We start from the raw sequence: 18,723 nt of genomic DNA, 5'->3' as shown, positions 1-18,723 counted from the left end.
CTAGCTGGGCGTGGTGGCAGGCGCCTGTAGTCCCAGCTACTCGGGAGGCTGAGGCAGGAGAATGGCGCGAACCCAGGAGGCGGAGCTTGCAGTGAGCCGAGATGGTGCCACTGCACTCCAGCCTGGGCGACAGAGTGAAGACTCCGCCTCAAAAAAAAAAAAAAAAAAAAAAAAAAAAGAACTAAGACTGTTGGTGGGGGCGGTTCATGGAATTTTATGAAGGTTACAAAGGTCCAGAGGGTTTCTTTTTGTTTTTCTTTTTAATATTTGTTTGTTTGGTTTTGGTTTTTTTGTTTTGTTTTGTTTTGTTTTGAGACGGGGTCTTGCTCTGTTGCCCAGGCTGCAATGCAGTGGTGCCATCTCGGCTCACTGCAACCTCGGCCTCCCGGGTTCATGCCATTCTCCTGCTTCAGCCTCCTGAATATCTGGGACTACAGGCACCCGCCACCACACCCGGCTAATTTTTTTTTTTTTTTTTTGTATTTTTAGTAGAGATGGGGTTTCATCATGTTAGCCAGGATGGTCCCGATCTTCTGACCTCGTCATCCGCCCACCTTGGCCTCCCAAAGTGCTGGGATTACAGGCGTGAGCCACCGGGCTCAGCCTGTTTTTGTTTTTTCTTTTAGGGACCAGGTCTCACTACATTGCCCAGGCTGATCTTGAATTCCTGAGTTCCAGCCATTCTCCCGCCTTGGCCTCCCAAAGTGGTGGGAATAAACAGGTGTGAGCCATGGCCCAGAGGGCTTCAACAGAACATGGAGTTTCTACCTGTGTATGGGAAATAATTACCTCATCCATGACCTGATGAAACTGACATACCACGTGGGGTGCTGTAGCTCTCACACCTGTAATCTCAGCACTTTGGGAGGCCCACATAGGCAGATCACTTGAGGTTAGGAGTTCAAAACCAGCCTTGCCAACATGGTGAAACCCCATTTCCACTAGAAATATATTTTTAAAAAGGTCGGGAGCTGTGGCTCACTCCCGTAATCCCAGCACTTTGGGAGGCCGAGGTGTGTGAATTACCGGCGGTCAGGAGTTCGAGACTAACCTGCCCAACGTGGTGAAACCCCGTCTCTACTAAAAACACAAAAGTTAGCCAGGCATGGTGGCAGGCGCCTGTAATCCCAGTTACTAGGGAGGCTGGGGCAGGAGAATCGCTTGAACCGGAGAGGCGGAGGTTGTAGTGAGTTGCGATCGTGCCATTGCACTCCAGCTGGGGGCGACAAGAGTGTAACTCTGGGCCAGGTGCAGTGGCTCACGCCTGTAATCCCAGAATTTTGGGAGGCCGAGGTGGGTGGATCACAAGGGCAGGAGATCGAGACCATCCTGGCTAACATGGTGAAACCCCGTCTCTACTAAAACTACAAAAAATTAGCCAGGCATGGTGGCGGGTGCCTGTAGTCCCAGCTACTCAGGAGGCTGAGGCAGGAGAATAGCGTGAACCTGGGAGGCAGAGCTTGCAGTGAACTGAGATTACGCCACTGCACTGGAGTCTCGCTCTGTTGCCCGGACTGGAGTGCAGTGGCGTGATCTGGGTCCACTGCAACATCTGCCTCCTGGGATCAATCAATTCTCCTGCCTTAGCCTCCAGAGTAGCTGGGACTAAGGTGCATGCCACCACGCCCAGCTAATTTTTTGTATTTTCAGTAGAGATGGGGTTTCACCGTGTTAGTCAGGATGGTCTCCATCTCCTGACCTCGTGATCCGTCCGCCTCGGCCTCCCAAAGTGCTGGGATTATAGACATGAGCCACCCTGCCCAGCCAATATTACAAACCTATTCTTTTTTTTTTTTTTTTTTTTTTTTTTTTTTTTTTTTTTGAGACGGAGTCCCGCTCTGTCGCCCAGGCTGGAGTGCAGTGGCCAGATCTCAGCTCACTGCAAGCTCCGCCTCCCGGGTTCACGCCCGTTCTCCTGCCTCAGACTCCCGAGTAGCTGGGACTACAGGCGCCCGCCACCTCGCCCGGCTAGTTTTTTGTATTTTTTAGTAGAGACGGGGTTTCACCGTGTTAGCCAGGATGGTCTCGATCTCCTGACCTCGTGATCCGCCCGTCTCGGCCTCCCAAAGTGCTGGGATTACAGGCTTGAGCCACCGCACCCGGCCCACAAACCTATTCTATGACACTCACTGGTCTAAGCACTGGTGATAAGGCAGTGAAAAATGTAGACTGAATCCAGCTCGGCTCAGTGGTTCACGCCTGTAATTCCAACACTTTGGGAGGCTGAGGCGCTTGGATCACTTGAGGTCAGGAGTTTCAGACCAGCCTGACCTGTAATCCCAGCTACTTAGGAGGCTGAGGCAGGAGAATTGCTTGAATCTGGGAGGCAGAGGTTGCAGTGAGCTGAGATTGCGCCACTGCACTCCAGCCTGGGCAACAAGAACAAAACTCTGTCTCAAAAAAATATAAATAAATAAATAAATAAGCTGGATACAGTGTCTCCTGCTTGTAATCCCAGCACTTTCGGAGGCCAAGGTGGGAGGATCACTTGAGTCCAGAAGTTTGATATCAGCCTGAGCAACACAGCGAAACCCTGTCTCGACAAGAAAAAAAAAAAAAAAAAAAATGCTGGGCGCGGTGGCTCAAGCCTGTAATCCCAGCACTTTGGGAGGCCGAGGCGGGTGGATCACGAGGTCAGGAGATCGAGACCATCCTGGCTAACACGGTGAAACCCCGTCTCTACTAAAAATACAAAAAACTAGCTGGGCGTGGTGGCGGGCGCCTGTAGTCCCAGCTACTCGGAGGCTGAGGCAGGAGAATGGTGTGAACCCGGGAGGCGGAGCTTGCAGTGAGCCGAGATCGCGCCACTGCACTCCAGCCTGGGCGACACAGCGAGACTCTGTCTCAAAAAAAAAAAAAAAAAAAAATTAGCTGGGAGTGGCCGGGCACAGTGGCTCACGCCTGTAATCCCAGCACTTTGGGAGCCTGAGGCAGGCAGGTCACAAGGTCAGGTGTTTGAGACCAGCCTGGCCAAAATGGTGGAACCCCATCTCTACTAAAAATACAAAAATTAGTTGGGCATGGTGGCGGGTGCCTGTAGTCCCAGCTACACGAGAGGCTGAGGCAGGAGAATCCCTTGGACCCGGGAGGCAGAGGTTGCAGTGAGCTGAGATCGCGCCATTGCACTCCAGCCTGGGCAACAGAGCAAGACTCCGTCTCTGAAAAAAAAAAAAAAAAAAAAAAATTAGCCAGGAGTGGTAGCATGTGACTTGGTCCCAGTTACTTGGGAGGCTGAGGTAGGAGGAGGCTTGAGCCTGACAGGCGGAGTTTGCAGTGAGCCGAGATGGCGTCACTGCACTCCAGCCTGGGCAACAGAGCCAAACCCTATCTCAAAAAAAGGAAAAAAAAAAAAAAAAGTAGCTGATTCTGGAATAGTCAAAGGTAGAGCTGGTGGAAATTCCCTTCAGATTGGATATCAGATGAGAGAAAAGGGGCAAGGATGACTCCAGGGTATTCAGCCTGAGCAGCCAGCAAAATGGAATTGCAATTTCCTGAGATGGGGAAGCCTGTGGGGGCAGCTGGGGGGAGTTCAGGAAGACCATTTTTGATTTGGAAAGCTTGAGAAATTCAAATAGACACACTGATGAAGTCGTTGGATGTGCCAGATTGGAGTTCAGGGGAGAGACAAGACTGAGATACAAATGTGGGCGGAGGCTGTGTCACAGCTGTAATCCCAACACTATTGGGAGGCTGAGGTGGGAGCATCACTTGATCTTAGGAGTTCAAGACCAGTCTGGCCAACATAGTAAGATCCCCATCTCTCCAAAAAGATACAAAAATTAGCCAGGTGTGGTGGTGCACAGCTGTAGTCTCAGCTGCTCAGGAAGCTGAGGTGGGAGGATCACCTGAGACCGAGGATGTCAAGTCCGCTGTGAGCTGTGATCACGCCACTGCACTCCAGCTGGACAACAGAGTAAGACCCTGTCAAGAAAGAAAAATAAAAAAGAAAGAGAGAGATTAGAGACACACACACACACACACACACACACACACAGAGAAGGAGAGAAGAGAGAGATAAACAAGTAAATAAATAAATGAATGTGGGTGTAATCACCATAGGGATGGCATATCCACCATGGGACTGGTGGAGGTTATCAAGGGAACGAGTCTAGACAGAGGAGAAAAGAGAGATCTGATCCCTGGTGACTTCAGCATCTCCGGTCAGGGAGATGCGAAAGATGGTACTCTAAGGGGGTGACATTCTGTTTAGAGGTGGTCACACTGTTTATGGTTGTCTATAACATGAGATGAGTCATACTATTCATTTTTAAAATTTTTGTTTGTTTTGATAGAGAACACTGCAACAGGGTTTTGCAGAGGGGGAGAGATTGGACTCAATCCCTGGCATCACAATAGTTTTTTTTCTTAAGAAACAGGGTTTTGGGCCGGGCGCGGTGGCTCAAGCCTGTAATCCCAGCACTTTGGGAGGCCGAGGCGGGTGGATCACGAGGTCAGGAGATCGAGACTATCCTGGCTAACACGGTGAAACCCCGTCTCTACTAAAAATACAAAAAAATTAGCCGGGCGTGGTAGTGGGCGCCTGTAGTCCCAGCTACTTGGGAGGCTGAGTCAGGAGAATGGCGTGAACCCAGGGGGCGGAGCTTGCAGTGAGCCGAGATCGCGCCACTGCACTCCAGCCTGGGAGACACAGCGAGACTCCGTCTCAAAAAAAAAAAAAAAAAAAAAAAAAAGAAACAGGGTTTTGGCTGGGTGCAATGGCTCATGGCGATGGCTCATGCCTATAATCCCAGCACTTTGGGAGGCCGAGGTAGGCGGATCACAAAGTCAGGAGTTCAAGACCAGCCTGGCCAACATGGTGAAACCCCGTCTCTACTAAAAACACAATAATTAGCCAGGCGTGGTGGCGGGTACCTGTAATCCCAGGTACTCGGGAGGCTGAGGCAGAAGAATCGCTTGAACCCGGGAGGTGGTGATTGCAGTGAGCCAAGATGGCGCCATTGTACTCCAGCTCTGGGCGACAGAGCAAGACTTTGTCTCAGGGGGAAAAAAAAGAAACAGGTTTTTCAGCCAGGTGTAGTAGCGAGTGCCTATAATCCTAGCTACTTGGGAGACTGAGGTGGGAGAATTGCTTGAACCCAAGAGGCGGAGGTGGCAGTGAGCGGAGATCGTGCCACTGCACTCCAGCCTGGGTGACAAGAGCAAAATTCCACCTCAAGAAAAAAAGCTGGGCGCGGTGGCTCAGGCCAGTAGGGCAGATCATGAGGTCAGGAGATTGAGACCATCCTGGTTAACACGGTGAAACCCCATCTCTATTAAAAATACAAAAAATTAACTGGGCGTGGTGGCAGGCACCTGTAGTCCCAGCTACTTAGCAGGCTGAGGCAGGAGAATGGCGTGAACCCAGGAGGCAGAGCTTGCAGTGATCTGAGATGGCGCCACTGCACTCCATCCAGCCTGGGCAACAGAGCCAGACTCTGTCTCAAAAAAAAAAAAAAAAAAAAAAAGAGAGTGCTGGGTGTGGTGGCTCACACCTGTAATCCCAGCACTTCAGGAGGTCAAAGAGGGTGGTTACCTGAGGTCAGGAGTTTGAGACCAGCCTGGCCAACATGATGAAACACTGTCTCTACTAAAAATAAAAAAAATAAAAAAAATTAGCCGGGTGTGGTGGTGTGCGCCTGTAACACAATCTTGGCTTACTGCAACATCTGCCTCCTGGGTTCAGGTGATTCTCCTGCCTCAGCCTCCTGAGTAGCTGAGATTATAGGCACCCGATACCATGTCCAGCTAATTTTTGTACTTTTAGTAGAGATGGGTTTCACCATGTTGGCCAGGCTGGTCTTGAACTCCTGACTTCAGGTGATCCACCAGCCCACCTCAACCTCCCAAAGTGCTGGGATTACAGACGTGAGCCACCGCACCTGGCCAATGTTTCACCATCTCTACCATCTCTGGGAGTGGGTATCAGTGTTGATAAAGCTATTGGAGTCACATAGACCACTGAAAGGTTACAATATCCAGGGACACGTTTGCACAAACCACCAAACTTATGAGGCCCAGGCGACATTTTCACGAGGGACTTTCACTCTCTGCGGATCATTCAGATTCTCCCATGAGGCATGCTGATCATCCGTGATTGTGTTTCATAGAAACAGTGAGTTTGAGCCATCCATCTGGGTCAGAGTGGGATTATGACATTAATACACAGTTTCACACTCAATGCTGTATGCTTTATTTTTTTTTTTTTATTTTATTTTTAAGAGAAAAGGTCCCTTAATACCTAGGTGATGGGTTGATAGGTGCAGTAAACTACCATGGTACACGTTTACCTATGTAACAAACCTGCACGTCCCGCACATGTATCCCAGAACTTAAAATATAAATTAGAAAAAAGGAAAAGAAAACACAAGCCTGGGCTGCCCTTTGGACATCACGGACACAGATCTGTCAATAAGAACCATCCTCTCAGCCAGGCTTGGTGGCTCATGCCTGTAATCCCAGCTCTTTGGGAGGCTGAGGTGGGCAGATCACCTGAGGTCAGGAGTTCGAGACCAGCCTGGCCAACATGGAGAAATCCCGTCTCTACTAAAAATACAAAATCAGCCGGGTGTGGTGGCACATGCCTGTAATCCAGGCTACTGGAGAGGATGAGGCAGGAGAATTGCTTGAACCCAGGAGGGAGAGGTTGCAGTGAGCTGAGATCCTGCAACTGCACTGCATCCTGGGCAACAGAGGGAGACTCCATCTCAAATAAATAAATAAATAAATAAATAAATAAATAAATAAATTTTTTTGTAGAGACAGTCTCACCATGTTGCCCAGGCTGGTCTCGAATTCCTGGCCTCATGAAATTCTCCTGCTTCAGCCTCCCAAAGTGCTGGGATTACATGTGTCAGACACGAACTGCAACCAGCTTGTTTATTGTTGTTTACTCTAACTGTTGTTACAGTTGGAGTCTGTAGGGTAGAGTGCTTTTGTTATCCATGGGGCATAGAGTTCACTCTGCTAATAATTATTAACAGTATTTATTGCATATGTCACATCTCTGATTTTTCTTTCTATATATATATTTTTAAGACGGAGTGTTGCCCTGTCACTCAGGCTGGGGTGCAATGGCATGATCTTGTCTCACTGCAACCTCCGCCTCCGGGTTTCAAATGATTCTCCTGCCTCATCCTCCTGAGTAGCTGGGACTATAGGCGCCCCCCACCACGCCCAGCAAATTTTTTTGTATTTTTAGTAGAGACGGGGTTTCACTGTGTTAGCCAGGATGGTCTCGATCTCCTGACTTCGTGATCTGCCCGCTTTGGCCTCCCAAAGTGCTCAAAAACAAAAAAAGAAAAAATAAATAAATAAAAAGGCCAGGCGCGGTGGCTCACGCCTGTAATCCCAGCACTTTGGGAGGCCGATGCGGGTGGATCAGCTGAGGTCAGGAGTTCAAGACCAGCCTGACCAACATGGAGAAACCCCGTCTCTACTAAAAATACAAAATTAGGCTGGGCGCGGTGGCTCAAGCCTGTAATCCCAGCACTTTGGGAGGCCGAGACGGGTGGATCACGAGGTCAGGAGATCGAGACCATCCTGGCTAACACGGTGAAACCCCGTCTCTACTAAAAAACACAAAAAACTAGCCGGGCGAGGTGGCGGGCGCCTGTAGTCCCAGCTACTCGGGAGGCTGAGGCAGGAGAATGGTGTAAATCCGGGAGGCGGAGCTTGCAGTGAGCTGAGATCTGGCCACTGCACTCCAGCCTGGGCGACAGAGAGAGACTCCGTCTCAAAAAAAAAAAAAAAAAAAAAAAAAAAAAAAAAATTAGCTGGGCGTGGTGGCGCAAGCCTGTAATCCCAGCTACTCAGGAGGCAGGAGAGTAGGATAATCCTGAGGCAGGAGAATCGCTTGAACCCGGAAGATGGAGGTTGCGGTGAGCCGAGATGGTGCCATTGCACTCCAGCCTGGTCAACAAGAGCAAAATTGTCTCAAAAAAAAAAAAAAAAAAAAAAAAAAAAAAATTAGCTGGGCATGGTGGTGGGTGCCTGTAATTCCAGCTACTCAGGAGGCTGAGATAGGAGAATAGCTTGAACTGGGGAGGCAGAGGTTGCAGTGAGCCGAGCCGAGATCGTGCCATTGCATTTACAGCCTGGGTGACAAGAGCAAAACTCCATCTCAAAAAGAAAAAAAAAAAAAGTAACCGGGCATGGTAGCATGTATCTGTAGTCCCAGCTACTCAGGTAGCTGAAGTGGGGGGATTGCTTGAGGTAGGGAAGTTGAGGCTTTAGTGAGCCATGATTGTGCCACTGCAATCCAGCCTGGGCAATACAGTGAGACCCCCATCTCAAAAAAAAAAAAAAAAAAGAGGTGAACTAACTGAGTTCACTTGCCCTGTCAGAGACAAGAAGTAGCAAAGGTTGGGTGTAAATCAGATCTCTGTCTTGGTGGTGGGAGGGTAGGGGTCACTGGGTTTGTTACTGATGTGTTATCTTTTTTTTTTTTTTTTTTTTGAAACTGAATTTTGCTCTCATTGTCCAGGCTCCAGTGCAATGGCGCGATCTCTGCTCACTGCAACCCCTGCCTCCCGGGTTCAAGCGATTCTACCTCAGCCTCCCGAGTAGCTGGGATTACAGACATGCGCCACCACGCCCGGCTAATTTTTTGTATTTTTAGTAGAGATGGGGTTTCTCCAGGTTGGTCAGGCTGGTCTCCAACTACTGTCCTCAGGTGATCCACCCGCGTCAGCCTCCCAAAGTGCTGAGATTACAGGCGTGAGCCACCGCGCCTGACCTTTTTATTTATTTGTTTATTTTATTTTATTTTTATTTTTTTTCAGACGGAGTCTCGCTCTGTCGCCCAGGCTGGAGTGCAGTGGCGCGATCTCGGCTCACTGCAGGCTCCGCCTCCCGGTTTCACGCCATTCTCCTGCCTCAGCCTCCCAAGTAGAAGGGACTACAGGCGCCTGCCACCGCGCCCGGCTAATTTTCTATATTTTTAGTAGAGACGGTTTTAGGTTTCACTGTGTTAGCCATGATGGTCTCCATCTCCTGACCTTGTGATCCGACCGCCTCGGCCTCCCCAAGTGCTGGGATTACAGGCGTGAGCCACCGCGCCCAGCCTATTCATTTTTAGACGGAGTTTTGCTGTTGCCCCAGGGGGAGTGCAGTGGAGCGATCTCGGTTTACTACAGCCTCCGCCTCTTGGGTTCAAGTGATTCTCCTTCGTCAGCCTCCTGAGTAGCCGGGATTATAGCCGCGCGATCATGCTTGGGAAATTTCTGTATTTTTAGCAGAGATGGGGTTTCACCATGTTGGCCAGGCTGGTCTGGAACTCCTGACCTGAAGTCAGCCAACTCCCACCTTGGCTCCCAAAGTGCTAGGATTACCGGGCCCTGATGTAATATCTTTGAAAATCTGCCTTTTTTTTTTGAAGGGGGTAGTAAAAGAGGTAATAAAGCATAATGGTAAATGGTAAGTGTGGTGATTTAGAATTGGTTAGATCTGGGTTCGAATCTCAGTTCCAATACTTCCTGGCTGTAAGATTTAGTGGACTGATTTTCCCTCAGAGAGCATCACTTTATCTGTAAATGGGGATAACAACAGTAATTCCCCTCGTTGGGATTTTGTGAGGATTAAATGAGAAGATGCCCCTGACAATGCCTGGCCCGGTGCCTGGCACATGATGAACACTCGGAATTTGGGAGCTGTTATTCGAACAATGATGATGATTATTATTGCTGGACCACACCGCTCCCAGAGGGTTACAATATCCGTGGGGGAGCTGTACTGTCCGTAGGCAAGGTTACATAATTCCCCGGGGGTTGTGGGGGAAAGCTTCCCTGGAGCCCTTGGTCTCCCCAAGGAGGAGGCCTGAGATTTTTTTTTTTGAGGCACCAGTGAGGAACCTGTCTAAGGCGGACTAGGTACCCCGCAAGCGAGGAGGCTGGGATTGAAGCCCTAGGTACCGGGAGCCTGAGCTCCGCAGGCCTTCCCTGTCTGTGACTTTTATGTGTCTCCCCGCCCATCTTCTGGATTTGTCCCCCACCCAGCCCCCCCAACTCCCGCCCGCCACCCATACGCCCTTCTTTGGAACCTCAGAATCTTTTTTGAGACCCTGTTTCCAGGCTATGCCTGTGAATATTGCTTCTATTTGGCCTCTACCCTGCTGCCGGCTCCTGGGCTCCATCAGATCTGCACTGTGATTTCCTGTTTCCCAGAGCCTCAGGCTTCATCCTTCCCTCCCGGCTGAGGCAGAGAACGGAGACTTAACACTTCCCTACGCTCTGGCTTTCGATCTTAAGCCCTGTCTTCCTCTCTCCTGGCGACCCTCAGTGCCCCTTGGGAGCACATTTGTTCAGACTTTGGTCGCCCCCTCGTATCCTGGCCTCGCCTCCGGAACCCCCGGTCCTAGTAGTGGAGGTGGGGGGACCTCCGGCGCCAGCCCTGTCCCCGGGACAGCTGCAGCCTGGGGACGGTGGTGGTGGGGGCTTCCAAATGCATTCTCTCTGGTCACTTCCTCCCCAGCTGGACTAGGGCTATCAGGAAGGCCAAGACCCCATCCCTACAGGAGCGGAGGGCACAGTCGCCTCCCCATTTCCGATGCTGGGAAATGCATCCCACCCATTCCACCCCACCCCTGGACAGCTGCCCCCATTCAGGCTCAGGGTTGGGGGGCTGGGTAAAACCAAGCTGGTAATGCCGTCGTCTTGATCATCCTCTAAGGTCCTGACCCCGTCCCTCTGCAGAGAAGATTCTGCCCCCTCCCCACAAAAGTTTCTGACCCCCCGCTTCCTCGGAAGGGCCCCCCGTTTTCCCATACAGGCTCCCAAAAGAAACTCTGGAGCCCGCAGCGGGCAGAAGAGGAGGAGGGGCAGCAGGTAGCGAGTGCGGAGGATTTAAGTTATCTGCAGACTCGGAGCCTCGGACTACGGTCATGACCCGCGGGACCCCATTCCACCCCCGCCCCCTCCTTCCTCCCTCCCCCGCCGCGCGGCCCCTTTAAGCCCGGAGCCGGCCGGTCCTCAGTGGCTGCGCGCCGGCGAGCGTGTGTGTGAGTGCGCGGGGAGGGGGCGGGCGCAGTGTCTCCATGGCGACGCGGCGGTGACGTCGCCGGCCGGGGGGCGTGGGCGTCCCGGCCCCGGAGTGCGATATTAACCCGGGAGGCGGCGGCGGGGAGGGGAGAGGCTCTGAGAGGCGAGGCCGGGTGAGGCGGCAAGGGCGGCCCGACGGGCGCGGGACGGGACGGGGCAGCGCGGGCGCCGGGAGCCGCGGCCCGGAGTCGGGGCGCTTCGCCCCGGGCCCCCCAGCATGAAGACCCCGGCGGACACAGGTGGGGGCGGGGGCAGCACGTGTGGGGGAGACTTGTTGCCCCGGGAAACCGAACGGAGAAACTTTGGGGGGGCTGAAGGGGTCCGGGGGAGCCCAAGTGATCCCCAGTTCTGGGGGACCCCTCAAGCACTCGAGACCTGTTGCTTCTCGTGGCGCGAGCGGGGTTGCTGCCTGGGACCCCCGATTCCTAGCTCCGGGCGGAGTAGTGTGGGTGCTGCGGGTCTTGGTTCTGTATCCGTACCGGGACCCCGCAGGCCGGGCTCTCCCCACTCCCGGGATCACGGGGGTGGCGGGGTCCTTCCCCTCCGCTCTTGTCACGTTGCACTCTGGGGGCCGGGACGTGTGCGGGGCGGGGGGGTTCGTCCACCGGGCCCGCTATCCCTGGTTCTGCGCTGCGCGGTCCGGTTGGTGACCTTCACGGCGGCGCGTGCCCTGCACCAGGTTAGCGGGGGATACGGGATGGCCTCTAGGAGGAGGGCGTGAGTGGGGAGCCCGGGACTCGGGGTCCGGGCTGCGCCGCCCCTCCCCCGCCCGCCTCTGTCGGCTCCTCGCTCCCCCGCCCTCGCCGAGTCGCAAAGTTCCAAAGCGCAGCCCGAACGTTCGAAAAAGGAACTTTTTGTTTCCGACCTTAGAACGCGCGGCTTTAAGGTGGCTCCGGGGAGACCTGGGTACCCTCCTCCCGCGCCACCGGGGGCCCGGGGTTGAGCAGGGTGGGGAAGGTGGGGGGAGACGCAGAGACTCCCCCCTCGCCCCCCCTCCCGGATCCACCTCTTCTCTTTCAGCGGGCCGTCTCTTCCCTCCGCCCTTCTCTTCCCCGCCAACTTGCTCCTCCTTAAGGGGCCAAGGTTCCCCTCCCCCTCGGCCGGCGGGCGGGGGGCAGCGGGATTAACCCCCCTCCCACTCGGACTTTTCCCCCTCCCCTCCCCCGCCGCCCCCGGGCTCGCGCGGGCTGGACTTTGCGCCCAAGCGCGCAGGGGGAGGGGTCCCAGCCGCCCCCTGCCCGTCTACCCCGTCGGAATCCGGCCCGGGGCGGGGACGGGGGAGGGGGAAGGGGGCCGGGCGCCGCTGTTCAAACTTGTTTCCTTCCCCCGGCGGCGGCGGCGGCGGCGGCGGCGGCTCGGGCTCCTGTGTGCGGGTGTGTGCCCCGACCGGCCCACCCACCCCACCCCACCCCATCCCCACCCCACCTCATCCCCACCCCACCCCATCCCATCCCCACCCCATTCCCACCCCATTCCCATCCCCATCCCCCTGCTCGGCGGGTGGGGGCGGCTTAATCTTAAAGGGCTCCGAGCTGGGCTCCGGCGCCTGAGGATTGGGACCCGGACAGAGGAGGGGCCCTGGGGGTGGGGCCGGGGTGCGGAGTGCGGTAGGGTCAGTCACGTGCGTCCCACACACTGCCCCGGCTTCCACTAGCTCCCGGGCCGCTGGGCCCTGGGGGCAGCAGGAGCCTCCCCTCGCCCGAGAAGGCGGCCGAGGCGCCCAGACAACCTCGCCTCATCTTCCTTGCCTGCTACCGGCCTTGGCCTGATAGGACCCGCAGGTCGCTTCCCCAACCCTGTCTGGGGGCCGAACAGTGTGTGGGTTCTCCAGCTGGGGGAGGGGAGGGGCGGGAGGCCTGGAATGGTCTCCGATCGGTGCATCTTTCCCGTCTGCCTCCTAGCCTGCCGCTCCGCACCCCTCCATCCAATCCTCCATCCCGGCCCCTCTCTCCTCTGCCGTGGCTGTTTCCCACTTCCTGTTTTCTTCCCGGCTCTGGCGCCATAGAGGGCCGCCTGGAGTGGGGGAGGTGGTGGGGCCCCCCAGGAGGCCGGCGTGTTCTTCCTCTACCACCACTCCTCCCTTCCGACCCCCTTAAAAAAAGTTTGGGCCGTCACGTGAGGTTGGGGGGTGCCTGGGAGTTTCGTCCCCCCAGGCTTGCATAGTTTGTCTGGGAGAATCCCTGCCCTACCTCTGTAGGACCCAGGTGTGCTTCTGGGACCTCGCCATCCCAGCCCTTGCTGTCTGTCTGCTGCCACTTCTGCACCCTGTCTCGCAGTTTCCTGAACCCCTCTCTCCATGTGCCAGCTCTCCCTGCCTCACTGGCCCCCATGTTCCAGAGGTTCCGCACCCCCACGCTTCCTCCATGCAGGTCTGGTGTTTCCCTGTTTTAAGCACGTGGACGCATACACAGCACACTCACACATGCTCCCCTTGCCCGTGCCTGGCTCCTGGCTCCAAGGCCTGGGGAACAGAGCCCCATTGAGACACCCTGACGTCACCCCCTCTTCATTCTCCCCACCACAGCCGGGAACAGGCCCTCATGTATGCTGTGTCCGATGAGGAAAGCCGTCGTTGGGGTGGGCCTGGGAGTGGGGACGGGTCCCTGCCAGAAGTGGGAGCCAGGGTCCAGGCCCTGGAGGAGGGGTTGCTCAGGGAAGGGGTTTAACAAGGGGGCCTGGGACAGCTCCCAGAATGCGGCTTGAGGCCTTTCCAGAGCCCCCCCACCTCCTTTCCGAGTTCCCTTTGTGTTGCGTGTAGTCTCTTTCACTCCCTCTCTTCTGCAAAGTTTATTTTTAGCCTCCTGCTCCCCCGCTCCCAGGACTGTCGCTGCACACACGTTGCCTGGTTACCGGGACACGGAGGCTGGGGCGGGTGGGCTGGGAAGGGTGGCTTTAATTTTGGGGGGAGGGTGGAAGTCAGTACATCCCCCACCCCCAGATTGATGTCTCAGGGGCTTCAGCCCCCCTTCTGGGTCTAGAGCCAAATTGGGGCTGAGGTGGAAGTAGCATGGAGCTTCGTGCCCTGAGAAGGACCGGGAGCTTTTTGGAGGGGATGTGAGGGTCCATGAAGCTGGTGGCTTGGTCACCTGGGTTCCAAAGGATCCTGGGCCTTGCAGGAGACCTTGTGATCTGGACTCTCTAGAAGGGTGAGGATAATGGGGTGAACACCTAGATTCCCAAGAGAGCGATGGGGCTCTGGGGTCCCTGGAAGGGGTTGTCAAAGGCTGTCACTTTTAAATGGAACTGGGGCTGTTGGTACTGGTGTGTGAACAGCCGGAGGTCATATCCCTGGCACCCTGAGGGGCTGGTGGAAGGCTGGGATATATCCGAATGGGACAGGGACTTCGGGGATTATGTGGTACTGCAGCCCAGTCTGGGCGGGAGTTGGGGGCCTGGGTCCCTGTGAGGGACAGTGAGCTCTGGATTTGGAGGGGGTGGTCCCTGTGGGAGCAGGAACTACTGATTCCCTGGGTTCCCAAGGGGAAGAATCCCTTGTTGGATTCCAGACTTGGGTGGAGTCTTTGAGGGTGGATGTGTTGCCCGGAGGTCTTGTTGGTACCTGCTTGAGCTGGGGCCAAGGGAGGCGGATTGACCCCTGCAGCCTGACTGGATTTGGGAGCCGCCCATCTCTAGCCAGCCACCTTGGCCTTCTCTCTCTAGTGGCACCAGGGCCCCTGCCCTGCCTCCCCCGTCCTTCCTTTCCTCCCCTTTCCCTCCTCCCACCCCTCCATTACCGGCTGCCTGGTGCTGAATTATTGATGGCCCCTGATTACCCGGGGGTTTGGGAAATGACAACAACCGCAGCCCCCCCACCCCCCACCCCAGGCTGCCCACCCCCTCCAGAGACCAGCCAGCCCACCACCAACCTCTACCCAAGGTTAATGCTGGGGGCGGGCAGGCAGGTGGGCAGGGAAGGAGCTGAGGATGAGAAGGCAGAAGTGGGAAGAGGGTGACAGCTCCAGGGTGCCTGCTCAAGCTCCAGGCCTGGGCTGGGCCCTCCAGCCAGGTGGGGCCTGGATGCCTGGGTCTGGGGAGGGCAGTGTAGCTCAGAGGGTCCAGGGCTTGGGGGCGCCTCTCAGACAGTCTGGGTTTCACTCTCCAGGGAAGACAGAAGCCTCTGTGTGTGCAAGCGCTGACCTCATCGGCAACCAGTCACCCCACCCCTCCTGGTCCTTTTAAGAAAAAAAAAAAAAAAAATCTTCCTCTCAGGTCCTGGGGTGGGAGTAGGGGCTCTGTTGGGTCTTCGGTGGAGACAGGGCATGTTCCTGAGGAGGAGATCTGAGTAGCTGGGGTGGTGTAACTGGCTGTGAATGGGAGTGGGGGTAAGCTGGCGGGGGTGTACCCCAACCCGGCTGGCCACGTGTGCCCCTTCCTGCCCCTCCCCCACTGGCAGCCCTGCCCGCCAGCCTGGCTTGGTGCCTGGCCCCCTGGCACTGGCCCCGGGACCCACCGCCGACGGTTTCCTGTTTCTCCCGGTGTCGCTGGAGCAGGCTCCAGCTTCCCCTCCCCCCAGCTCCTGTCTAGCCCCTCACATGCAGACAGACAGACACACACTGTCTTCTCTTAAATCAGGTCTTGACTGAGGTGAGACAGATTTCCCTATGTTGAAGGCAGGGCAGAGGTGGACCCTGGGATGGGACCCAGAGCCCTGGACTTGGCATCCTGACCCCAGGCCACTCCCTGCCTCCTATCCCCAGGGTTTGCCTTCCCGGATTGGGCCTACAAGCCAGAGTCGTCCCCTGGCTCGAGGCAGATCCAGCTGTGGCACTTTATCTTGGAGCTGCTACGAAAGGAGGAGTACCAGGGCGTCATCGCCTGGCAGGGGGACTACGGGGAATTCGTCATCAAAGACCCTGATGAGGTGGCCCGGCTGTGGGGCGTCCGCAAGTGCAAGCCCCAGATGAATTACGACAAGCTGAGCCGGGCCCTGCGGTGAGGACGGGCTGGGGACCCCTGAGCACATGTGGACTGTCCCCACCCGTTGCACAGCCCCTTGCCTGTGGGAACAAGCATTGGGTCTGACCCCTGGCTTTGCCAAATCCTAGCTGTGTGACCTTGGGCCACTCCCAGCCCTTCCCTGAGCCCCTTGGTAACGCAGAAGTATCTTGAGGAGAGAATACGGTCACCAGTGGATCCTCTAGTCTTGCCTTACATGTGAGGAGAGAGCTGGTACCCACTCTCTGGGCGCTTGATTTGTCTTCTGTGGCCCACGTTCCTCAGTTGGCCTTTGGGAGCCACACCTAAGTGCGTGTTAAGGTGTGGAGTCTAGACCTGGATCCCACATACCTGACCCTCCCAATGGCATTTCTGTACCCACAGCTATTACTATAACAAGCGCATTCTGCACAAGACTAAGGGGAAACGGTTCACCTACAAGTTCAATTTCAACAAACTGGTGCTGGTCAATTACCCTTTCATTGATGTGGGGTTGGCTGGTGAGTACCGGGGATGGTTGGTGTGGAGGGGGTCTGTGTGCCCCTTCAGGCTAGGCCAGGGGCCTTGACACTGTCTCCCTTCCGCCAGGGGGTGCGGTGCCCCAGAGTGCCCCGCCAGTGCCGTCGGGCGGTAGCCACTTCCGCTTCCCTCCCTCGACGCCCTCCGAGGTGCTGTCCCCCACCGAGGACCCCCGCTCACCACCGGCCTGCTCTTCATCCTCATCCTCCCTCTTTTCTGCTGTGGTGGCCCGCCGCCTGGGCCGAGGTTCAGTCAGTGACTGTAGTGATGGCACATCAGAGCTGGAGGAACCGCTGGGAGAGGATCCCCGGGCCCGACCACCTGGCCCTCCAGATCTGGGTGCCTTCCGAGGGCCCCCGCTGGCCCGCCTGCCCCATGACCCTGGTGTCTTCCGTGTCTATCCCCGGCCTCGGGGTGGCCCTGAACCCCTCAGCCCCTTCCCTGTGTCACCTCTGGCTGGGCCTGGATCCCTGCTGCCCCCTCAGCTCTCCCCGGCTCTGCCCATGACGCCCACCCACCTGGCCTACACTCCCTCGCCCACGTTGAGCCCGATGTACCCCAGTGGTGGCGGGGGGCCCAGCGGCTCAGGGGGAGGCTCCCACTTCTCCTTCAGCCCCGAGGACATGAAACGGTACCTGCAGGCCCACACCCAAAGCGTCTACAACTACCACCTCAGCCCCCGCGCCTTCCTGCACTACCCCGGGCTGGTGGTGCCCCAGCCCCAGCGCCCTGACAAGTGCCCGCTGCCGCCCATGGCACCCGAGACCCCACCGGTCCCCTCCTCGGCGTCGTCATCCTCTTCTTCTTCTTCCTCCCCATTCAAATTTAAGCTCCAGCCACCCCCACTTGGACGCCGGCAGCGGGCAGCTGGGGAGAAGGGCCCAGCTGGTGCTGACCAGAGCGGTGGCAGCGCAGGCGGGCTGGCCGAGGGGGCAGGGGCGCTAGCCCCACCGCCCCCACCACCACAGATCAAGGTGGAGCCCATCTCGGAAGGCGAGTCAGAGGAGGTGGAGGTGACTGACATCAGTGATGAGGATGAGGAAGACGGGGAGGTGTTCAAGACACCCCGTGCCCCACCTGCACCCCCCAAGCCTGAGCCCGGTGAGGCACCCGGGGCATCCCAGTGCATGCCCCTCAAGCTACGCTTTAAGCGGCGCTGGAGTGAAGACTGTCGCCTGGAAGGGGGTGGGGGCCCCGCTGGGGGCTTTGAGGATGAGGGCGAGGACAAGAAGGTGCGTGGGGAGGGGCCTGGGGAGGCCGGGGGGCCCCTCACCCCAAGGCGGGTGAGCTCTGACCTCCAGCATGCCACGGCCCAGCTCTCCCTGGAGCACCGAGACTCCTGAGGGCTGTGGGCAGGGGACCCGTGTGCCCCCCACCCCCCATGCTTCTTTTGCTGCCTTAAGCCCCCTGTGCCCTGGAGGTGAGGGCAGCTCTCTTGTCTCTTCCCTGCCTCCTCCCTTTCCCCTCCCCACATTTTGTATAAAACTTTAATTTCTTTTTTTTAAATGGTGGGGGTGGGTGGGTGCCCAGGGCTAGGGGCTGTTCCCTGTCTCTGTGGGTTTCTAAGCTCTGGGCAAAGTGGTGGTAGCGGGGAGGGAGGGGGAAGTTAAGGGGGCCACCTCCATTCTGGGGAATTTATATTTGAATTGAGGCTTTGGCCTTAACACCCAGGAACTTTTTTATTACAATCGCTTAGGAAGTAAAGCCTTGTCTTCCTCCCTGTTCTCTGCCTCTTGTACCCCTCTGGCCCACCCACTCTGCCCCACTCCCAGCCCTTCTCAGCCCCAGCCCTGCCTGCCCTGCCCCTCCAGGGGGCCATGAGTGCCTAGGTTTCTCATACCCCACAAGGTCACAGCAGGGGAGGGAGGGACAATTTTATAATGAACCAAAAATTCCATGTGTTGGGGGGTGGGGGGCGGAGGAGGGTGAGGGGTGCCGCCCATGGGCCACAGATCTCTACAAGTGCCTGCTATCCCTCTCCCACTCCCCACCCCAGCACCGGTCCAACCCCTTCACCCCCAGCTGCTCCTAGGACTGGCCCATGGGCAGGCGGGTGGGGGGATGGGAAGGGGGTACCCTGAAACCAAACTGGAAGCCTCCTCTGCCTCCCAGCTGGGGCCTCTGGAGTGGGGTGGGGGGCTGTGGTCAAGCCTTATTCTGTATTAGGGACTGAGGGTGGGGGTAGTAGAGGGGCCGCTGGAGAATGTATTCAAAACAATAAAACTTTGGACCTTTG

The 18,723-nt window shown here is 56.4% G+C and overlaps 1 protein-coding gene across 7 annotated transcripts in view; it reads left to right on the top strand.

Moving 5' to 3' along the window:
• The window catches only part of LOC105495263 (ETS2 repressor factor), a 25,817-nt gene extending 7,094 nt beyond the window's left edge, over positions 1 to 18,723 (top strand). Inside the window, exons 1-4 of one of the 7 annotated variants that reach the window (XM_011764556.3) lie at positions 11,076 to 11,146; positions 15,731 to 15,965; positions 16,353 to 16,468; positions 16,557 to 18,723. In XM_011764556.3, the coding sequence (XP_011762858.1) occupies positions 15,934 to 15,965; positions 16,353 to 16,468; positions 16,557 to 17,830 (1,422 nt within the window). In that variant the 5' untranslated portion in view covers positions 11,076 to 11,146; positions 15,731 to 15,933 and the 3' untranslated portion in view covers positions 17,831 to 18,723. Of the gene's footprint in view, positions 1 to 11,075; positions 11,273 to 11,613; positions 11,713 to 12,210; positions 12,407 to 12,691; positions 12,815 to 12,852; positions 14,180 to 15,730; positions 15,966 to 16,352; positions 16,469 to 16,556 lie in introns of those variants that run through there. The other 6 variants (XM_011764554.2, XM_011764557.3, XM_011764555.3 and 3 more) reach the window with 6 other exon arrangements.

This window comes from Macaca nemestrina, chromosome 20, assembly GCF_043159975.1.
Source record: "Macaca nemestrina isolate mMacNem1 chromosome 20, mMacNem.hap1, whole genome shotgun sequence".
Taxonomy (NCBI): Eukaryota; Metazoa; Chordata; class Mammalia; order Primates; family Cercopithecidae; genus Macaca; species Macaca nemestrina.
The sequence above is the reverse complement of the archived record's forward strand: the minus strand, read 5'-3'. Positions and strand labels throughout refer to the sequence as shown.